At 36.8% G+C, this 21,254-nt stretch overlaps 1 protein-coding gene and 1 pseudogene across 9 annotated transcripts in view; one reads left to right on the forward strand and one right to left on the reverse strand.

Annotated features, from left to right (window-relative positions):
• Positions 1-21,254, forward strand: part of IPO11 (importin 11) — a 249,283-nt gene that overhangs the window by 138,097 nt on the left and 89,932 nt on the right. For 8 of the 9 annotated variants that reach the window (XM_019929993.3, XM_073802149.1, XM_019929989.3 and 5 more), the window contains exon 27: positions 3,662-3,783. The exons of the other annotated variant lie outside the window; for it this stretch is intronic. In XM_019929993.3, coding sequence (XP_019785552.1) covers positions 3,662-3,783 — 122 coding nt within the window. The remainder of the gene's footprint in view (positions 1-3,661; positions 3,784-21,254) is intronic. 9 annotated transcript variants of the gene reach the window in all.
• On the reverse strand, positions 9,724-10,956 carry LOC101322647 (mitochondrial nicotinamide adenine dinucleotide transporter SLC25A51-like; annotated as a pseudogene).

Below are 21,254 nucleotides of genomic sequence, written 5' to 3' on the forward strand. Positions count from 1 at the left end.
ATCAGAATCAAATAGGACTAGGAAAATGAGTTCCAGTAAATCCAGATAGCTTTGAAGCAAGCAAGGATTTTGCAGAAAGGTTTGTCTCTTCTAAACACTTGAAAACAGTTGTCAGATAGTAGAGAAAACCAAGTTAATTAAGAGTGATTTAATATCTTTAGGAAAGAAGTTGGGTTCATTGCAGAAGTCACCATTAGAACAGTTCCACCTCTAAGCATTTGCTAGTCAGAGTCTTTCAGAGTCATTTTTTATATTGAATGAAGAAAACTTTTTAGACTGATAACGTAATTTAGAATTTAGAGCCTTAGGGTATTGAAGAATGGTACTTTTGCTGTAGGGAAATTTGCTAGAAAATGACAGTATTTGTAGGCCCTTTTTCTCTTTAGGCTTCCTCTTTCTTCTGAGGGATAGCATCTATCTTGGTTTAAACAAGTGTTGTGGAATTCAGGATGGGAAAACAGGCTTTTGGGATGAGGGTGTTTCGCCATTCAGCGTCCTGATTTTTATTTAAGTCATCTGTTTAATTTGTTTCTCACCTTGCCTTCCCCCTGTTCTTGATGCCTTGAGTTGGAGCTTCTTGGATTTTATTTTTGCAGATACTGTATCTTTGGACTCCTTTAGGAGTGGAGAAAGCAATCTAGAAGGTTCTAAGTGTTCTTTATACAGATTTCCAGCTAGTTTTCCTGTTTTGAGCTCTGTGCCTCACCTCTGTCTTCTTTGTGGCCTGATGATTGCAAGGTTCTGAAAACCAAGTCTGTTTGCATTAGATTATTATTCCTCTGGCAGGCAGTTTGGTTCCAGGCTTTTCTGTTCGGCCAAGTCACTTACCACTCTTTCATTCACCTGCCATCTTCCAAAAACTTGTAGCCATCTTTACCCATGTAGTTTCTCCTCTTTTATAGACCCTGGGGGGTTATTTGTTTGCTTTTTATATTTCTTTACTCTCATTTTAGTGGGATTTCAGAGGGAGCCAGCAAATGCATATGTTCAAAGCTAAAATTGTTTTCACAATGTCAGTATGCTTCTAGGGTAAATAACTTTTTTATAAAGATGCAATAAGGTGTGTGCAGCTGCGTAATTGGAGTAATATTATCTGTTTATCTTTCTATAAAACTAAGACTGAACTCAACTATTCCTTAAGTATTTCCCTGTTTTCTAGAAACATTGTCATCTTACTCTTTCTGGCAATATCCCTTAATTTAGACTTTATAAATTTGGGGGGAGGAGTGAAACATTTTGTTAACTTCAGTTCTACAAGGTAAGAAGATGACTTTCCTCAGGACCTGCTACTTTGATTATAAGACTTTTTCTTTAATCAGTCCTAAGTGTTTGACTTGAAACAGCACACATCTTCCTAATACTAGAGAGATTGAAGGTACTTTTTTGTTTCCACACAATGAATGATGTTTCATGAAATTTTATGTAAAAGTGACATTTTATTGCTTGAATAGCAACTGGTATGAAGGTTAGACTAAGAAGATAACATTTGGAGAGAGAAATAAAAAAAGATCGCCATTTGCATAAACATATTATTCTGTTCCTACAAGGAATATAATTATATAAAATTACTTAATTCTTATAGACAACATTTATAACTCATATTCTTTAAAGTTGTAAAAATGATGGAACCAGTCAGAAATAAAATTCTGTCTTTCTATAGTAGATATTTATTTAATCGTGGTATCTTCAGCATGATCCACCAGGGTAGATTTTAGCATACATTATCAAAGAGAAATCTCATCATCTTTTTATTATGCTGCTTAAGAAATACCTTGATTTTAGAAATTAGTTCTCTGAAATACTGCAGAATTCTTTTTTTGCTTTATGATTCACTATAAATGGTCATCAACATATGTTACAGTTGTCTTGTTTCTATGTTTTGTTATGTGCTGTTGTTAAATATTTTTATAATAGAGGAAATAAATGTAAGTTATAAGTAAATAAAATTAGACCATAGAGATACTTGTCTTTGCTGATTGCATCTTCATTTCAACCACATATATTACTATAGCTTTAGTTGTATATATTACATTTTAATAACTGGATATTTGCTTTTGTATGGTTATGCTTTATTTTTTAAATCTTGCTTACTAGATATTAATTGCAGTAAGTCTATAAAATATCTGAGCCATTTGTTTCCAAATTAAGTACAAATTGAAGACACATGGTATAAATCAGCAGTTACTGGACTGTATTGCTTCGTTGTGCCCTTAATATGTTAGTAATATTTTCACAATGCCTCTAGGCTAAAAGAAATATAAATAGCTAATTGTTCCTTTTATTAAGTAGTTAGATCCAAACAAATTAATTTGTATTCACGTCCTAATAACTTAGTATCTATTGAAAATTATACACAAAAATCTAAAGAATAATATCTTTGTTTCATTCTTAAATAAACACAATTACTGATTAATGGAATGTGTATGTCTATTGGGCAACACCCAAGTTCTTAAACCTTAGAATCATGTTGGATACTTCCACTTTCATCTTCTGTTCTACCTTGATTTTTTGGTAGTACTTTGCAAAGATATGAAGTCATCAAAAGGAGTGTAATGTTAAAACTGGGAACTATCTTGAACTAGTAGTTTTTGCAGTATCTGACGGATGTCGTTAGGTTTCTCTGAATAATTTTGAATATTTTGTGAGTTTACTGTGGCATCTTGGGATGCACACAGTTTGGGGAACTCAAGTATAAATAATTGCCTTAAACTAATAAGTGTTTCCTTGACTGTTTATTATTTTTCAGAATGTGTTGGAAAAAAAATGTGTTGAAACATTTTTTGGAAACAAATGTAGAAGCACAAAAGTAGGAAAGTATGGGAATTCAAGGTTGATCTTATATTACTAAAATCCATGAAATACAGATTTTGATATTAAATGCATTCTTTAAAAGGTGCAAGAAGTGTACAGGTGTTTATAAGCAAACCCTGGGACCCACTTTCAGTCTACATGATGAGTACACTTGGTCCTGTTTTACTTTATAGATTCTTACTGTATCAGTTAGGGGTTTTCAGAAAAATAGAACCAGTTCTGTGTATATGGAAAGAGAGAGAGAGAGATTGAGAGAATATACACATGTAGAGGCGCACATACACAAGAAGGGAGGTGGGTTTTAAGGAATTGGCTCATATGATTGCAGGAACTAGCAATTTCTAATTTTGTAGGGCAGGCTGCAAATGAAAACTCAGGCAGGATTTCTATGTTACAGTTTTGAGGCAGGGTTTCTTCTTTCTAGGAAACCTTAGTTTTTGCTCTTGAGGCTTTCAACTGATTGAATGAAGCCTAACCCACATTATCTAGGGTAATCTCCTTTACTTAAAGTCAGCTCATTGTAAATGTTAATCTTATCTGCAAAATACTTTCATGGCAACATCTAGACTAGTATTTGACCAAACAACTGGACCCTTAGCCTAGATGAGTTGAATAAGTCTCTTTGGCTCTCAGAGTTAATTGGCTCTCAAGATTAATTAGAGTCGTTTTCTGGTTTTGCTCAAATTATTTTTTTCCAGCTCAAGGCTTGCCCCAAATTCTTATATTCCAATTCTCTGGTTTGCTGGAATTGAACTTTAGCCATTCCTTATGAGGTTTTAGCCTTTAACAGTACTTATCCACAAGTAAATAGCATTTCAAATATTTGAGATGCCTCCTGGTCTTTTTTCAGATGGACCAGCTTTTGGGAAATATGATTGAAATGTGGGTTGATCGCATGGACAATATTACCCAGCCTGAAAGAAGAAAACTTTCGGCTTTGGCTTTGCTTTCTCTTCTGCCATCTGATAATAGGTGAGGAAATGTTTTCTTAAAATTTGTTTTGTTAAAGCATCAAAATTTTAGCACTGTTTTGGCCATTGGTATTGCTGTATGTTGCTGGCAGTGCTGTTTTATGCATATGTATGCTAATTTTGTTAGTAGATAATGATGTGGCAAGTGTTGGTCTAGATCTAAAGAGATGTGCATGGAGTGGTGGGCACTGCTATTTAACTTGGTTATGTTCATTTTACCAATTTCATTTTTGTCTGAATTCCCAATTTTTAAAATAACCAGATTTTGTTAGACTTATTTTAGGTCCTCTTTTTATATGAATATATTAAATATATAATATTTCAATGTCAGTAGCACTTCATAAAATATATTATCCTCTTGGTAATTCAAAAGTTTGTTACATAATTTTGTTGTTATTTATTTTGGATTATCTCTAAAGAAGCTTACAAGTTATTGTTTTCTCCTTTCTTAGATGAAGTCATTATATTATACTTTACAGTAAAGCTTTGTTAAAATTCTCATTTCCAAAAGCAAATACAAAATGCTTTGATTTTGGACATTTTTCGAAGAGTATCTTGGTTTTGCTTTTTTTTTTTTGCCTTTATCCCTGTTTTTGTTTGGCATTATATGCTTTTTTTGGGCTACTTTTAATTTTAAAGGCATAAAAGCAGGCCTTTTAAGACTTGATACTGTGTGAGAAGAATGATATATCTTTTTGTCTTAGGGAATTTTTAGAGCACATTTATCCTAGTGATAAATTAGTGAAATAAGTGCAGTTAGCTTTAGAAATTCTTCTTAAAAATTTATTATTTATTTCTGGTATGGTAACTTGGATTAAGAACACAGGTAATTGTTTAGTCCTAACACCATAACAATAGATAATAATTTTTGAGCACTTACTGTTAGCCAAAAACCGGGTTTGCCTCTTGGTGGGTGTGGAGCCAAAAGGTAGAACCAAGTCAAAGACTGGGAGAAGGAAGGATTTATTACTTGCAACAAGTAAGAAGAGCACTGGGGATCTTTCCCAATGGGGTGTTTCCATGAACAGCAAAATTTGGGAAGTTTTAAGCTAAGAGTACATGCATATTTGTGAAGGTGCTTGGGTGTTTGACAGAGTCCAAGCTTTGGTTGATTGAAGTCATGGGGGTCAGTGAAGGTCATCATCATCCCTTATGTTCCAGTTGATCTGGAGGTTGAGTGGCTAGGAGGTTTAAATTCTGCAGAACTGCTCAAGAGTGCTTCATGCTAGTCTTTACTATTGAAACAGAACTGTGAGTTTTTACAACTAATTTGTTATCTTTGCTCTTGCTACTTCTCTTGCTTGATAACAGTTTGTTCTTTTGTTTCCTTAAGATCATTATTACCAAGTGCTGCTCAAGGTTAAGCATTGTGGCCAGGCTTAGATCACAGAATGACTTAGGGCAAAAATGGCTTCTCTTATGTCAAAGCCATGCCTGATTCTCTTTCTCTGGGGACCCCCTACCTTATATGCTTACATTATCATATGCATTATACTTTTCTGAGTACTTTACATTTATATCTCATTTAATTTTTAAACTGTTCTCAGTTAGAGGCATGATTGTCTTCTTTTTATAGAGCAAAGAAATAACTTAATGTTAAATGACTTGCCTAGGATCTGGCAAGTGACATGTCATAGGGCAAAGTTTGACCTTGGGCAGCTTGATGCCAGAGCTTGCTCTTTGAACTACCAGGTGTGCTGCTTCCCAGGTGGATGTACAGAAGACGAACATTATTTCCTCACTGTGAAGCTGAGTGGCGTCTTATTTATTTTTGGAAACCAAATTGAAGTTACCAACATTTTAACTTACTGCTCTTTTCTTTTCTCTTAGTGGAAATACACTGACTAGAGATTTATTCAGGCCTTTAAAATGGAAATGTTAAAGAACCTGTTCTTTGGCAGTAGTCAACACTGTAAACATTTGCTCAGTAAATTAATGGATGGAAAAAAAGTATTAAGGTTAATAGAACATGTTAGAGTTTTCTGTAACATAAAGTACTGAGATTATTGAGGGAAAACTTGAAATGACACAGATTAAAAAGTGAGAAAGAGGGACTTCCCTGGTGGCACAGTGGTTGAGAGTCCGCCTGCCGATGCAGGGGACATGGGTTCGTGCCCCGGTCCGGGAGGATCCCACATGCTGCGGAGCGGCTGGGCCCGTGAGCCATGGCCGCTCATCCTGCGCTTCCGGAGCCTGTGCTCCGCAGCGGGAGAGGCCACAACAGTGAGAGGCCCGCCTACCGCAAAAAAAAAAAAAAAGTGAGAAGGATACCTAATTGTATCTAAAGCATATACGTTTTACACTTTTTATGATAATACTGTTGCCTTCAATATTTAATTTTATGTGTGTGATTCAAAAACATTTTTGATACTTAAGTTGTGGAAATAGTTGGGTTCTGTAAAGAAAATAAAAAAGGCTTCTATAAGTCTAAAAGAATACTTAGACTGGGGCTCATGTCAGTCTGCATAAATTGAGGGACAGAATTTTATTAAGGCTTGAAATTTTCTTAAGCATTAAATTTTCAAATTAAAAAATATGATATCACTTATATGTGGCATCTAAAAAAATGATACAAATGAACTTATTTACAAAACAGAAATAGACTCACAGACACAGAAAGCAAACTTATGGTGGGGGTAAATTAGGAGTTGGGGATTAACATACACACTACTGTATATAAAATAAGCAACAGGGATTTACAGTATGGCACAGGGAATTATATTCAATATCATGTAATAATCTATAATGGAAAAGAATCTGAAAAAATATGTATGTAATCTCTTTGCTATACACTAAAAACTAACACAACATCGTAAATTATACTTCAATAGAAAAATAAATTTAAAAGTTTTAAAGAAGAAAGTAAAAATTGTGAAGAGATAGCTTTGTGAATGGGAAAATCAGATCTTATTTATGTTTTTAAAATGAAGTATTGAAAAATCTATTGGGCAGTAGTGAATTCATGTCATTTTAAGTACCAAGAAAGTCTTGAATAATGTAATAGAATTTTAAAGAACAATGATTTAACTTTATAGTCCTTAATGGATTAATGACTAAAGAAGCATTGATAGCTACAGAAAATGTGACCATCTGAAAAGCAACCAAAAAAACTTAAGTTTGCCACGTTATCATTGGCCCATGACATAACTTAGGAAAATTTATGGTCACATGCTCTAGTGGAAGGTAATGTTGACGTTTAGGTCAGCAGTTTTATCACCTTTCTTCTACTTATAGGTACATAGTTGATGGAGTTTGGGGAAATTTTTCCCCCATCCACATCCCCAGTGATATTTCTTGGTTAACCTCCTACATAATAGTAATTTCCTCTTCCTGTGTTTCTTTAGACTTTGCAATGTAACATTTCCTTTGCCTGAAATAAGCAGGTCTAGAGAATAATGTATTGATAATGATATTTTGAATCAGGCTACCTTGGGAAATGTTATTTTCTTTTTTATTATAATGGATTTTCACATGCAGAAATAACGCTTTTCTAAAACAGTTTCTCAGCCATAGTACTATCGACAGTTTGGGGCCAGATGATTTTTTCATATTGGGGCTGCTGTTCATAGCAGCATATTTAGCAGCATCTGTGGCCTCTACCCACTAGATGCCAGTAGAACCTCCCACCTCCAGTTTAGAATCACTGATCTAAAGAATGACCATTTGGGAAACTATTGTATTAAGCTATCTTTTACCATGATCCACGACTTCTGATTCAGAAATGTGTTAAAGACTGTAGGCTTTAGGACCACACTTAAATTCCAGTGCCACTAGTCACTAATGACCATGGCCAAATAACTTGCCTGTGCCTGTTTCCTTGTTTTTGAAATGAGGATACTAATAGTATCTTCCTAATGAGAGTATTATAAAGACTAAATGAGTTTACATATTGAGGTCAAACTGTCTGGATAGATGAGGTTAGCTGTTTTTATTTTATCCCTTTCTTCCTCTCTTTCTCATCCATCCGTCCTTTTACTGCACTGTAAAGTTCTAAAAGCTTAAGTCTCTGTGTACATGCATTAATTTAAATTCAGGACATTTTTAATATATTGAGTATTTGTTTATCTGTTCGTTAATTCATTAAAAATATGCTAACCACATATGTCAAAGGCATGTCACCTTTAGCTTGATGATCTTTTGTAGTATTCTGCATTGTCACTTAAACTTAAGGATACATGATTTTGTCCATGTCTTCTCCAGACGTTCTTAGTATATCTTCTTGGTCACCTTCTGAACATAGTGCAATCCTTTTTTTTTTTTTTTTTTCTGTAGTTGTGTAGTACAACTGTCTTGTGTCCTTTTTGTTTTGTAGCTGGAATAATTTCAAGTTTGAATTTTTTCCCTTTCTTAGGGTCCATATTATTTATACATAAAGGGAGTAATATTTTTTCTGCTAATTTTTATTTGAAAATAACATTATTTACATATAACTCTTTTAATGTTTTCCTCCAAAGGCATAGATTAAACAAAAACTTTTATAGATGAGAATGAGAATAATCAAACTTTCCTTTGACTCTGTTCTCTGAAATAGCAATTCATTGTCTAACTTAAAAGACACATTTTTATAATGCAGTTCTAATAATTTCAGATGTGAATAAGTGTTCTCTGAGATTAAGCATTTTAAGAATTTTGAATTTTTTGATTTTTTTTTTTTTTTTAGATTTAAGGAAGTCACTAATGGGGAATATTTTACTTAAGCTAGTTGAATAATTCAAAAGAGGTTGACAAAGCAGCAGGGTTTTTAGGTATGATGGCTTGCTTTCCAGGTGAAATTACCTTATAATAAAGTCCTCTTGGTATCAGATATACTACACAGGTTTGGGTTGGACACTTAGTACCTCTCCATAGTTCTCTTCTATCTCAAAAATAGTATATATTATGATCAGCATTTGGAAATTTATTATTCTGTATAAATTTTCTAAGATAATTTTCTAAGTCATTTTACAGCTTTTAAAACAGGCTAGTAGAATCAAGGTAGTAACAGGTTCCAAAGAGTAGTATTTTGTTATAGTTTAAATATAGCTAAATAAAAGGCAGTTTAAAATTTTTAAATTGTGGATGTGTTGTTTTACCAGAATTATGTTTGGTTTAAACTGACCATTCCTAAGTGAGTATTTAATGTGACAGAATTTTATTTTCATCCTTTAAAGTAGGATGCATCTTTTTTTTTTTTTTTTTTCTGCGGTACACGGGCCTCTCACTGCTGTGGCCTCTCCCATTGCGGAGCACAGGCTCCGGACGCGCAGGCCCAGTAGCCATGGCTCACGGGCCCAGCCGCTCCGCGGCACGTGGGATCCTCCCGGACCGGGGCACGAACCCGCGTCCCCCGCATCGGCAGGCGGACACCCAACCACTGCGCCACTAGGATGCATCTTTTACTCCTAGGTCATGTATTCTTATTTAGCATTTTACATTATTTTCTTTTATCTGTAAATTCTTAACCTAATATTTTAGTAGCTTTACTACAGTAAAAATTAGTTCTTAATTTTTTACGTCTTTCACAAGAAAAATGTCTTAGAAACATCTTTTGTGTGTATGTGTGTGGTAACAGCTTGATAAGGATATAATTCACAGACCGTACAATTCACCCATTTAAAGTGTACAGTTCAGTACTCTTTAGCATATCCATAGTGTTGTGCATCCATCATCACAATCAGTTTTAGAACATTTTGTCACCTCCAGAGGAACCATGTGCTCTTCAGCAGTCCTTATTCACTCATCCCTGTCCCCAGCCTCTCTCTCGCTCTCCCCCCCGCCATTCTTTTTTCCTACTGAAAGTGTCTATTCTGAATTTGTTGGTGCTTAAGGAAAGCAGCTTTGCCCATAATTCATTGTGCCCTGGATTTATGACACCAACTTGTATTTGGCTGATTAGGAATGAGGCCAAAATGCATTTCTCTTGGGTCTCTTCAGTTGATAAGTGGCACTTAACTGATTTCTTTCATATAATCTTTAACAAGAATTCATAAGTTGCATCAGTTATGCCCCAAGAGATGGGCACCTCTGAAAAGATTTGTCAGATTCCTGTCCTGTTTTAACCAGAGTTTTTGGAAAACCTTGGGGAAAGATGGAAATTCACCATCAATCTGAGACTGCATTTAAGTTTTTACAATATTAACTGGAAAAAACAAGATTCCAACATGGCACCCTATAGACCTCCACAGATAATATCATTGACCAAACGAGCATTGTGAGTCATTGCCATAGGCAGATGTTCCTTGATGGGACCTCGAAGGGCAAAAAAAGGACGTTGCTGAACCCATTACTGAAAAGAACAGGCACCAGGCCTTGATAACACTCTCTAATTCCATGGCATTTCAGTGCCTTGAAAGCCTGACAAGTGTAAATTTGTCATGATACTTGTGGTCTTGAAGCAATGTTTGAACTCGTTCCAGTGGTATGAAAATTGCTTTCTGTTATCCCTGCAAGTACTGCTGCCATGCTACCTACCGGTTGCAAACTCTGGAGTACTGATATGCTTAAGGAGAAGGCAAGATAAATCCTCATACAGACCAAACATAAGTGCTAGTGTTGTTGTCTTGTCCATTAATGGGGGAAGGATTCCATGGTGCAAGTTTCGAAATCCATCCCTTCTCAACTGAAGTACTGCATCCTGGGTTTTGATTTCATACAGCTCTTGCCAAGAGGACCTTCCAATGGGAAATCCGATTGCTACATTGTTTTTTTTTTAATTAATTAATTTATTTTGGGCTGCATTGGGTCTTCATTGCTGTGCGCAGGCCCTCTCTAGTTGAGGTGAGTGGGGGCCACTCTTCGTTGTGGTGTGTGGGCTTCTCATTGCGGTGGCCTCCCTTGTTGCAGAGCACAGGCTCCAGGCGTGCGGGCTCCAGCAGTTGTAGCATGCAGGTTCAGTAGTTGTGACTCGTGGGCTCCAGAGTGCAGGCTCAGCAGTTGTGGCACACAGGCTGAGTTGCTCTGTGGCATGTGGGATCTTCCCGGACCAGGGCTCGAACCCATGTCCCCTGCATTGGCAGATGGATTCTTAACCACTGCGCCACCAGGGAAGCCCAATGATTGCTACATTGTTGAAAGCTACACAGAATCCACACAAGTAATGCTTCATTTCACTAACATTCGCAATATGAGGTGATATATCTTGTTTTTAAAACATTAGGATTGGTGGCCTGTTTTCATGAGCTTCTGAGTTCATCATGTTGCTTAAGATCTTTCTTTGTGAAGGATTTTTTTTTTTAACCTGTAACACCATCTGGGCCTGGTATTTTGGGGGATGGTAGCTTTTTGATAACTTTCTCAATTTCTTCCATTGTTACTGGTCTGTTAGGTTCTCTCATCTAGAGTCAGTTTTGGTAACTGGGTTTCCCATTGCCACTGGCGCCGGCTCCATGCCTGGTAGCCCCCGCCTGCAGGTTGGTGAGCCTGCTAGCCAGCACTGGTGCAGGCGCAGACCTTAATCGACCTCAGAGCATGGAGTGGAGCGTCCGAGAGATTATTTCTTTATTACCAGGAATGTTCTCTAAATACTTTGACCAATGAGGCATAAAACTGCTTTATTTTAATTACATTCCAGCTACCTGTTTGCTTTCTAATATCCTAATGTTAATGAGTAGTAGTGGAACAGTATGAGGATAAATGTGGTTTTTGTATTTGCGGGGTAACAGTCAAGTGAAGAGGACAGAAGTTAAAGAATTACAGAACTACAGAATAAAAATGATAACAGTTGACATGGATACTGTGCAGCTGCCAGATTAGGGCATTAATGCAGTACAGAAGGACTTTCCTGAAGAAATGTTTGCTGAGATATGAAGAGGAGAAATTAACTCTAGTTTGTTGAGAGAAATTAACTCTAGTTAATTGAGTTGAGAGAGAATGAGTATTCCAAAAAGGCAGAACAACCTGGGCAAAGGCTCTGTAGCTGGAGGGGTGAGGACACCTTCAGGAAACTGAAAGAAGGCCAGTGTGGCAGCCATTAGAGTGAAGAGAGTAAGAATAATAAAGCTGGAGAGCTAGGCTGAGAATAGAGCATAAATCCTAGGAAAGTAAGGCCTTCAAGGGAGAGTCAGTTTTATTCTCTGAGATGAATCAGGCAGTTACTAATTTTCATATAGCAATACTGTTACGCATAATTTACTCATTGTAAATTTGCTGCTGCCCAACTTACCACATATTGAAAATGCTAGAATTCAGGTCTTTATGCTAGAATTCAGGTCTTTAATTTTTGATCTAGTGTTTGCTTGCATGTTTGCTGCCAGCATTCATTCTTGGCTTAGTCATTCATTTATTTGTTCAGTAAACATTACGAAATACAGGTGCCTCCATAGTAGACCCTGGGTGCTTTAAAATGTAGGATTTAATATTTTTCAGATACGGCAAGGCCAGCAGATCAGGGACAATTGCCATTGAAGGTTTTTGTTACTTACAGTTCGTTCCCAAGAGGAAGGAGCATACCACACCACAGAGAACCACATGGGGAAACACCAGAGTTGGTCAAGAGATAGAGGGAGAGGGGGAAATGTGGGCAAGAGCCTTTATTGTGGTTTCTGTGGGAAGGGATGCGAAAGCAAGGGTAAGCCGGTTTAGGACTGGCAAGTTTGAGTAATTTTAGTAGGCTACAGGATGTAGGGACTGTCATGAGTTGTCTGGTACCTGGCCCTAGGTTAGTTAGGAGAAGGGAGATAGTGGCATGGAGTGTAAGAGCTTGATAGTTGGAGTAAGAGCTGTGGATCAGTTAGTTTGTGTATGAAATATGTGCTCAAAGGCAGCCATTTTCTATCTCTCGGAATTGGCTAACCCTAAGAGGGCCAGTCTTTCCAGGTCCCATCTGTCAAAGCATCAGCACACAGAAAATAAAAAGGCATAATCAATACACTGAGTATTAATTGTCTCTTGTTCTTAGCACCATGACTAACACATAGTAGGTGCACGGTAAGTTAATTGAATGAATTTAATAAATATTTACACTGTAATTGGGTGTTATTTTTTCTCCCACTTAAATAACCTTTTTTTCTGAACATCTAAAGAATGTTTATGCCTGAAAAATTAAGCTAATTTGATCTCTCAGTTTGTCAGTTCTAGTTGGAAGTAAAGCATACTTTTTGGTCAGTCTTTTAAAAAGTGCACTTTTTGAGGTAAATAGATCATTCTTTAATTTTGTCATATTAACACACCATAAAAAGATGTTCACATTTAGCAGCCCTTTAAGAGGGGTGTTTTTATGTATACTCTGATTTGTAGTATTGTTGCAAATTAGGAGTTCTTCGAATGGGGCTACTTTAGGCATACTTTTAATCTGTTTATTAAAGTCTATATATATATCTATCTATCTATCTATATCATTTGGGTTTTCTGTAAGATCTACGGAAGTTTTTGGACAACCCATACACAGCGCGCGTGTGTGTGTATAGTTATACATGCATATATATATATATTTATTTATTTAATACCTGACCAATACCCTTTGCAAAAAAAAAGTGTGGAATGAATTTAGATGTATTACTTTGAAAAGGATGTGTCATTTAAATTTAAATTGGTCATTTGAGCATTAAATATAGTTTCATAAATTTAGAGAGGAGGGAGTGTGAGATTGTGGGATTTGGAATTGAATTTTTGTTCATACACTTGGGAAGTCACTTGGTTTCTTGGAATATCAGTTTACTGTAATGAATAATAAACAATTTATAGTGTTCTACAATGCTACAGTTAAAAAAATACATGCACAGGTTATACAAAGAGTATAGTTAAAGAAATTCCCAAGGCATTTAATAATAAACATTCAGTAAATGCTGACAGTCCTTTTGCATCATTTGTTGTTTCCATGATAATGATGGTTAATTTTGGAATGAAAAGTCATCAGTGAACACATTTGTTTACACATATTATGTGCCATTTTTTTTAAAAGATGAGAGATTATGAGACATTATTTCTGAAGTGAATTAGTTATGAATTACCTTTTGTTTTCAATAAAGTAGATTAGAGCAATGGGTAATTTCAAACAACAGATTCCTATACATTGTAGAGGTATGATTTTATAAATGGGTTTCCGTAAGTAGGTTGAGATGGCATTGGAAGTCAAGTTGCCACTGAAAAGCTATGCTGTGTATGTGTGTCAAACTCTTGTATCCCCTCTGGAGAAGAGATAGGAGAAGCCAATCTGAGAGGACTGATGGAAAGCATTTTATTCTTTACTTTTTGTGTGTACTTAATAGGCAAGATGATCAAGCCTTGGCTGAGCTATTTCAGTGTGCCATACAGTATTCTAGGTGCAGAATCAGAGTGGCAGAAGGCACCCTTATTATAATTATAATCACCCCTAAAGGTGATTATTCTGCCCTTTAAGTGAATGATCACTCCCTCCTCTTTTCCATCAAATACTTACTGAATGTCTGTGGAATGCTAAATAGTGAGATTACTGTGGGGAAAACGGACATGTCCTTGCATAGTCTAGGGCTTTTGTTTTATGATGTTTGCTCTTATTATTGCTGTTTTTTCCCCTGAAGATTTAGCTTGAACTGATTTCTAACCTAGTTAGAACCTAGTATATATCCTAGTATTATCTGATTATATACTAATTTGTGGAAAGGGGCAGTGAGGTGTCAAGGGGGAAATTGTTTAGAATATTTATTTTGCCAGAGTTGACCACACAATGAATAATCCTCCTTGGGTATATTGAATGATGACTATTTCTCTTTCTCTCATTGTTACGTAGGGAAAATAGAAACACGTGAAAGAGTACTTTGAGGATTCAGGACCTCAGCTGTTGAGGTTCTGCTCCTCATCTCCTTGTGAATATGTTTTACTAATGGAATAGATGCTTTTAGATTTCCAAAAGAATAATCTTTGGATTATTAACGTTTTCCTTTGCATCTAACCTAATGCAATTTTCAGTAAGTATTGGTTCAAATCATTTCAGTCTAACTGGGGAAAAACCCCTCTATAATGCAGCTTTTAATCTTATTTTTTTGATTAGGCTATGCACATGTATCTTTTGGTAACAGAAGCTGGAGGGTGTAGACAAGATGGTTTAGGAAGATGGACAGTTGGTGCCATAATTGCATGTTCACTGAGTAGTTTTGTGAAAAATAGAAGTAAATTATTAATTCCTGGGCTTAGTGATTTTTTTATTGAAGCGTTATAATCATTTATAAAACTTTCTTTTTAAAGCCGAACGTCAACTTGTTCTTCTGGCAGGTCCTTTGAAAACCCAGTGTCTCCCCCCACCCAAAAGTTCGGTAGATTTGGAAGTATTTTGAAGTGTTTCTATCCTCTCACCTTAGAATTTGAATGGAAATAGTCCATTTTGGTTTTCATTTCCAATACAAATTCACTTTACCCTTGAAACATACAGCAGAACTAAAGTGCCCCTACCTTTCTTTCTAATATCAAGCCTGGGATACTGATACAACAGACATTCAGCAATATTTTTGAAGTTTCTATCATGTGCCAGGGCACCATGCTGTGCATTCAGTTTACACATTATTATTCAGTGCAACCTGGCTTCTTAGAACAACAACTACATACGTCTTCCATCTCCTGTCCTAGTTGCTTAGGAGAGTTCCTGAATGCTTGTGACTTTGGGACTACACTCTTAATGCTCTCCTCACATCTAGGACCAGCGCCATGTCTACAAATTAGATAAGGGCTTCTGACAAACTTTTGATAATGTGGCAGTCATCTTATAGACCATGGGTAATGTTAACTAATCACCAACCATTGTATGGCATCAAGCTTCTTTTAAACAGATAACCCAAGAAAGCAATACTGTGAGTGAATAGGATTGCTTTGAAGTTTCAGGACCTTAAACTGTTTAATGAGAATAAGAGAAGATTCTGATTGAGAATGAGGTATTGATTGGGTATAGGCCCTGAAGCAAAATAGAAAAATAATCTTTACAGAGTAGCTAGTTTCAACAAGGGGATAAAAACTAAGGAATAGAAAAAGTCCTCTGACTTTTTCTATCATGAATCCTATGTACTTCTGATTTTTCCTGTGTAGGTAAATACTTTCATAGCTTGAGGAGCATCTTACTTTTTGGGATTCTTTTCTTTGGGCTTCTGCTTTTACTCTGAGTCTCAGAGAGAAAAAGACACAGTGTGATGGAGAGGAAAGCTAAATTTAGCTTGAGACGCATGCTCTACCTACTATTTGTGTAACATTGGACCACTTATTCCTCTCTGGGCCTCAGTTTTCTCATATTTCAACAGTGAGGCATTTGAACTAGTACCTGTGGGTCATTATTAGGATAAATTGGAGAATGTATATTTAATGCCTATTAAAGTGTAATGCATATGATTGCTCAATCAATTGTTATCAAACAGGTCTGGCTGCTCACCACTCAAAAATCAATACTCAAGAGGCAAGTGTTGGTAGAAATAGAAAACATTGCTTTTAACCGGAAAGCTGGCAATCTGGGGGGAAGGCGGCCTTGTGTCCCCAAACCAACTCTGAAGTTTCTGCTTGGCCATGAAAGGTTTTTTTTTGGTTTTTTTTGTTTTTTTTGCGGTACGCAGGCCTCTCACTGTTGTGGCCTCTCCCGTTGAGGAGCACAGGCTCCAGAACGCGCACTGGCCCAGCCGCTCTGCGGCATGTGGGATCTTCCCAGACCGGGGCACGAACCCATGTCCCCTGCATCGGCAGGCGGACTCTCAACCACTGCGCCACCAGGGAAGCCCGCCATGAAAGTTTTTAAAGAAAAAAAGGGGAGGTAATCTCAGTTCATCATTGAGATTCGGAGTCAGGGTCATCACCATCTTTCCCTGCTTGCCAGCTCGTCGGCTTCTTGTGATCTCTCTTTAGATGCTACCTTGTTCACACAGTTTGCTCATAAGATTACTGAAGGGGAAGCTGGGAAAGAGATCTGGTCATCTGTTAATTATTTATTCTTCATTTCTACTTCTTTGATCTATGGAAAGAACCAACAGGTTAGGCAGGGTATTGTGTGATCAAAAGATTTGAAAGCTGTGCTAGGGCTGGAGATGAGTAGAGCATGGGAGTGCCTGGTTTAAGGTTAGTGACAATATAGCTCTGCTAAAGTGACAAAAGGGGCCTCCTGTAGAGAGCACTTTCCTGCCAAAAGCTGCTTACAGAATGATTGTTACTCTATCAATCATTGCTACTATCTATCAAGTAACGCTGCTACCACTGTTTTTTTTTTAACATCTTTATTGGGGTATAATTGCTTTACAATGGTGTGTTAGTTTCTGCTTTATAACAAAGTGAATCAGTTATACATATACATATGTTCCCATATGTCTTCCCTCTTGTGTCTCCCTTCCTCCCACCCTCCCTCCCTATCCCACCCTCCCTCCCTATCCCACCCCTCCAGGCTGTCACAAAGCACTGAGCCAACATCCCTGTGCCATGCGGCTGCTTCCCACTAGCTATCTACCTTACGTTTGTTAGTGGGTATATGTCCATGACTCTCTCTTGCCCTGTCACAGCTCACCCTTCCCCCTCCCCATATCCTCAAGTCCGTTCTGCAGTAGGTCTGCGTCTTTATTCCTGTCGTACCCCTAGGTTCTTCATGACATGCTACCACTATTAATGTTACTACATCAGTCATTTTGACCAAGTGTGTGAAGGTACCATCTTAGGCTTTCCCTCATTTACTCTTGAGTCCTTCCCCCATTCAGTCTGTCCAAATGTGACCAATGCCACCATTTGAGGAAAGACTCTTATCTCCCTGCAGCTGTTTCATGCACATCCCTTGGGCACACGTGCGAGCACTTACTCATTATTCTTTTCATTATTGTTGTTGCCTCCATTTCATTTTTCAGGAATTGACAGATATTTCAACCCAGAAAGAAGCTTTTGTTGACTACTCTTTACAAAGTGGTTGTATAGAGTTGACCCTTAGTTTGTATTTGCTACTCTTAACATTCCTCAGTGATGGCCCTTAAACGCCCTTATCTATTATAGACCAGAGAAAAATGTTTGGAATTCAGTCTGTAGGTTGAAGGGAAACTGGAGAAAGAGGGTAGAGGGTAGAGTTTGAGGTAGTTAAAGGTACAGTTTTATTGGCTCACGGTATCATTTGCTCTCCTTTGATATTTCTTTATTTATCTCTCAGTTTTTCATTTGTCAAAACTCTTTCCAATTTCTATGTCTAAAAGTGATTTCTGCCTCCTTGAATTTTTTTGACTGAATCATGCATCTTTTATCTTGGATTACTTGTCTATTTCTACTTTCTGTATTTTACCTCCTGGGCGTTTTAGAAGTTAGGCCCATGTGTTGAGATATAGTGAAGGGCTGAAAGGTCCAGGCTCTGGAGCCACACTGGGTAGATGTGAATTCTCGCTCTTAAAATTAATTGTGTGACCTTGAGCAAAGTACTTAACCTATCCCTGTCTCTTTGCTTATCTATAAAATGGAACTAAACTGTTGCATTATTTTGTATGTTGAGTGAGCTAATACGTTTAAAATACTTAGAGCAATGCCTGGGAAGTAGTATATGCTCAGTAAATAAATGTTGCCTGTGATGATGATAATGTTGTACACATTTTTTTCCCTCTGTTTAACACTAAACATAGGATACTTGCTTACAGAATACCTTACATGGTCAGGAAGGGTATTGTTAAAATGAGTATCTCAGTTGAACATTTATTCTCTCTCAGGGCATCTTGAGCTGCTTGAGATCAGGGACCAGGATTTTGTTTATCTTTAGTATCCTTATAGTCTAGCACAATGCCTGGCACATAGTAGGTTCTCAGTAATGTTATTGAATTGGATATATTTGATGGAGTTGAGATAACCAATGTACTATGCCCCTCTCAGTCTTGGATACTTCTGAACACCCAGTTACTCTTGTCAGAAACTTCCCACATTTAATCCATCACCAAAGCTGTTAACTAGACCTGTAAATGTATCTCAGATCCATAGCCTCCATTTCCACTTCCACCATCTTTATATAAGCTATCTTATTCTTCTTCCTGGACTACTGCTTCAGTCTCCTAAACTGATCTTATATCTCCTGCAAGTCGTATTTCACAAAGAAGAAGACAGAACCATTTTTTTAAAAGCAAAAATGTTCTTTTTCCTCTCCTACTTGAGAACTCTTCAGTGGCTTCCATGGAGTAACTTGTCCTACAGGGTCTGCCAAAATTTTGGCTTACTTCTTGAGTCTTATCCTATTCAGTCATTCTGCACCAGTCTTGCTGGCTAGTCTCTCTGTGTTTGGACTGTGCTTGACAAATTCTGTAAATTGGCATGCTTTTCAGTACCTTCAAAGCACTCTCTCTTTTTTTTATTGAACTATAGTTAATTTACAATATTGTGTTAGTTTCAGGTGTACAGCTTCAAATTCTTTTCCATTATAGGTTATTACAAGATATTGACTATAGTTCCCTGTGCTATTCAGTAAATTCTTGTTATTTATCTATTTTACATATACTGGTGTATCTATTTAATCCCATACTCCTAATTTATCCCTCAGCCCCCCTCTTTCCCCTTTGATATTCATAAGCTTATTTTCTGTGTCTTTGAGACTGTTTGTTTTGTAAATAAGTTCATTTTTATCATTTTTTAGATTCTACATATAAGTGATATCTTTATAATATTTGTCTTTCTCTGTCTGACTTACTTCACTTAGTATAATCTCTGGGTCCATCCATGTTGCTGCAAATGGTAATATTTCATTCTTTTTTACATCTGAGTAATATTCCGTTTGTGTGTGTGTGTGTGTGTGTGTGTGTGTGTGTGTGTGTGTGTACACACACATACCCCACATCTTCTTTATCCATTCATCTGTTGATGTACACTTAGATTGCTTCCATGTCTTGGCTACTGTGAATAGTGCTGTTATGAACATTGGGGTGCATGTATCTTTTCAAATTAGAGTTTTCATCTTTTCCCAGGAGTGGGATTGCTGAATCATATGGTAGCTCTATTTTTAGTTTTCTAAGGAACATCCATACTGTTCTCAACAGTGGCTGCACCAATATACATTCCCACCAGCAGTGTAGGAGGGTTCCCTGTTCTCCATTCAAAGTACTCTTTGTTTTTCCTTTGTAAAACTGGTCATGATTGTAAATCAAACAAGTGTTTGTCTAGCAGTTTTTTATATGTATTTTGTTTTTTACCCACAAATATTTGTATTTGAAAATAAAAGGACTTAAAAATTGTTATTTATTAACTTACATAGAGTAAATTTGACTTTTTTGGGGGTATACACTACTGTAAATTTTCACACATGTAGATTTGTGAAAACATCGCCACAGTTAGATAGAATACAAGGAATAATTTTATCACCTGAGGAAACTCCCTTCTGCTATATGCTTTAGGAAAGTCATCCTCCCCTTGACCCTTAACTCCTGGCAACCACTGATCTGTTCTCTTTCACTATAATTTTGTCTTTTTGAGAATGTCATATAAATGGAATCAGGCAGTATATATCCTTTTGAAGCATAATGTCTTTTAAATCCATCCAAGCTATTGTGTATGTTATTAGAATGTTCTTATTTTATTGCTGAGTAGTATTCCATTGTATGGATGTACCACTTCAGCCATTGAAGGACATTTGGGTATCTAGCACATTTTTTTTGGGCCACACTGTGGGGCATGTAGTTCCCTGACCAGGAATTGAACCTGCACCCCCTGCATTGGAAGGTGGAGTCTTAACCACTGGACCACGAGGGAAGTCCCTCTAGTACATTTTAATGACTTTCTCAGTAAGTTCCATGAGCATGACAGCCTGGACTTGTTAGCATGTGTCCTCTTTCTCTCTTTCCGTATCTTATTCTCTCTGTCTCTATGTGTGTGTATACAGACATTACACACATGCACCAACACACACACACCAACCATACATGGTGCTTTATTTTTGAACCATTTGTGTAAATTGCATCAATCATGGCCTTTTACTCCTAAATACTTCAGCTTTTAGTTGTCATGTCTTTGTAGTCTCTTTTACACTGTAATGTCATTTCCTGAGTCTTTCTCACTTAACGACTAACATTTTTGAAAAATACAGTTCTACTCTGTCTCCTTCTCTCCCTTTCTTTCTCCCTTACTCTCTCCCAGAATGTTCCTCATTTGGGGTTTGTCTCATATTTCCTCATGGTTAGATCCAAGTTAATCATCCCTGGTTGGAATATTACATAAGCAATGTGTCCTTCTTGAAATATCGCATCTAGCAGTATGTGGTGTCTACCTGCTTCTCATTAATCATGTCAATTCTGGTCAAGGTGTTGTCCGATTTCTCCGCTGTATGATACTTTTTTTTTGTTTTTCCTGGCAACTGTTAAGCAATCTGTATTGAGTTACTGCTCCTCATTAAAATTTTCCCCTACATTGAGCAAAATGATAATATTTTTTATTGTTACTGGACTAACTTTTATTGTAAACCCCATTTCAAGTTTTCATTCTTTTGATTTTAGGATCTATAAGTAATTTTTAAGATCCATAATAAGGTCAGTAACTGCTATTGTAAACCATTCTTTAGATGTAAACCCATCTTGATTGGTTTATACATAGACGCTATATGTCTAAATAATGTAGATG

Source organism: Tursiops truncatus, chromosome 3 (assembly GCF_011762595.2).
Source record: "Tursiops truncatus isolate mTurTru1 chromosome 3, mTurTru1.mat.Y, whole genome shotgun sequence".
NCBI classification, from domain to species: domain Eukaryota; kingdom Metazoa; phylum Chordata; class Mammalia; order Artiodactyla; family Delphinidae; genus Tursiops; species Tursiops truncatus.